The sequence below is a fragment of the Frankliniella occidentalis genome, unplaced genomic scaffold (genome assembly GCF_000697945.3).
Source record: "Frankliniella occidentalis isolate FOCC.00 unplaced genomic scaffold, Focc_3.1 Scaffold20, whole genome shotgun sequence".
Classification (NCBI taxonomy): domain Eukaryota; kingdom Metazoa; phylum Arthropoda; class Insecta; order Thysanoptera; family Thripidae; genus Frankliniella; species Frankliniella occidentalis.
In genome coordinates this window covers 511,083-513,291 of record NW_026267150.1, presented here as the reverse complement: position 1 = coordinate 513,291, position 2,209 = coordinate 511,083, and the positions used below count along the sequence as shown (strand labels likewise).

The following is a 2,209-nucleotide window of genomic DNA, read 5'->3' as shown; positions in this document are numbered from 1 at the left end:
GCCCAAGCCCCGGTGCACCAATCTACAGCTATGGTGCCGCACGCGCAAGCCCCGGTGCACCAATCTACAGCCATGGTGCAGCGCGCCCAAGCCCCCGCGCACCAGTCTACAGCCATGGTGCCGCGCGCTCAAGCCCCGGTGCACCAATCTACAGCCATGGTGCCGCACGCCCAAGCTCCGGGCCACCCGGACAGAACAGCACCGCCCGGGCCGGACCTGGCCTGCAACGAGTGCTCGCTCACCTTCCCGTCCCGCCTGCAGCAGGCACGCCACCGTCTCTCCTCGCACGTGGCCCCTGCCGAGCACGGCTGCCCCATATGCGGCATGAAGTTCCTGACGCGGTCGCGACAGCGCGTGCACCTGGCGCGCTCGCACCGCGTCCTGCGGCTGGCGTGCCCGCACTGCACGGCGCGCTTTCCGTCGAGCCTGCTGCTGGGCGCCCACCTCCTGGTGGACCACACGGCCGTGATCCGCGCCCTGCCGCATCCCTTCGCCATCGAGTGCCCCGTGTGCTCGGAGTGGTGCGTGTCGGCGGGCCAGCTGACGGCGCACGTGCGGGCCTTCCACCCGGGCGCGCAGCCCATGCACTGCGCCATGTGCCCGCGCGCCTTCAACAACGTGTCCTCGCTGCTGCTGCACCACCACGGCCACCTGGCCGCCATGCGCCGGCAGCACTGCGGCGTGTGTGGCGTGTGGTTCCCCGCGCAGGAGCTGGTGCAGGCCCACGAGCGCGCCGAGCACAACCCCCGCGTCTTCCGCTGCCCCGTGCTCAAGCCGAGCCGCTGCCGCGAGGTCCTGCCCAGCGCCGAGGCCCTCGACCAGCACCTGGCCGCAGCGCACCCCCGGCGGCGGCCGTACTCGTGCCGGTGCGGCACGCACTTCAAGAACCTCCACGACCACCTGGAGCACGCGGCAGAAACGCTGCACCAGGCCGCTCTGCCGCCCACGGGCGGGGAAAGCCTGCACGTCTGCAAGGCCTGCCTCATCGTGGCCGAGGACCCCATGAAGATCAGGGACCACGAGGACACCGTGCACATGGGGCTGCTCCCATTGGACCGTGTGGCGCAACTCCTTACGCTGGTCCAGGATGCTGTTGTGATTAAAAACTCTTGAATATTATATATTCTGTTGCATCGTAGTAGACCAAGATGCCTAAAATTTTTCTCTAATGTGATTTGTTGTGATTGTTTGCAAATTTTATTGTCTTAATTTTATTGAAAACTTCTTGAATCGTTTTACTTGCTCCTTAAGAACTCTTAAAATATTTTGTGCGTAGTGTCATTCATTACATTCTCATGTTGTATCTAGTCGGTAAGCTACCGACCTTCCAGCATGTTCAGAAATGCAGAGAAGTCTATTACTTAACTGATTCTGTTTTAGAAAAAAATATTCACCTATCATTCTGTTATGGATAACGTAAATCATTTGCCCTACCAAAGAAGCATAGAGCCAAATATCCTTTTTGATATTATCAAAGAAGAGAAGTTTGTAATCAGTTTGGCTGGAAAGTGTGTTAACTTTAGATTTTTGCATGCCGACTTCTTTTAGACTGTTGTCAGTATTATTAAGTGAACGCTTTATTTGTACCAAGATCTCTACATTAGGTGTAATGTCTTTTCTTTGTCTGAATATTATATTATAATTAAGCCCTGTTATACAATAAATTTCCAGAGCTGTGCAACTGTATTGATATACTTTCATTAAAGAAGAAAAGTAGTTAGCAACTACCTAGTCTGGTCACTAATTTTTTCTTAATGGTGCTCTTTAAAGTTTATGAGGATAAACCATTGTAGAGATGACACTGTTTGAGGTTAAAAATTCGTGTATATTTTGTGTACAATTGGTGTAAAGTTTTGTTTTGGTAATTAAAAAATCATCCCATAGATTGAACAGTATTTAATCACCATTGCTGTTTTGAACCTTTATGAAAATTGATATTACATTTGCTTTGAGAAAGGAAAACTATTATTTTGAAGTCTTATTCTTGTTAGATTTGAGCCATTCTCTTTCAAACCTCGTTGCACCTTTGCGGACCCCTGCATGCCTCGAGGTAGGCAACCCAACGGGCGGGCGCGTTGCGCGTGAGGGGTGCATTGAGGCGCCTTTCGCTCGCCCGTGGAGCACGCCACAGCCTGAGCGCCCGCTCGACCAGCGGCGGCACCCACAGCCTCGGTGCGGCGCGCACTTGCGCAGGAACACGCAGTTGACG

At 54.1% G+C, this 2,209-nt stretch overlaps 1 protein-coding gene across 1 annotated transcript; it reads left to right on the top strand.

The window, feature by feature from the left end:
• The first annotated feature begins 30 nt into the window (after nt 1–30).
• LOC127748926 (zinc finger protein 628-like) lies at nt 31–1,113 on the top strand. The gene has a single exon (XM_052264642.1). The coding sequence runs from the start codon at nt 31–33 to the stop codon at nt 1,111–1,113; it is 1,083 nt and encodes a 360-aa protein (XP_052120602.1).
• Nucleotides 1,114–2,209: the final 1,096 nt, after the last annotated feature.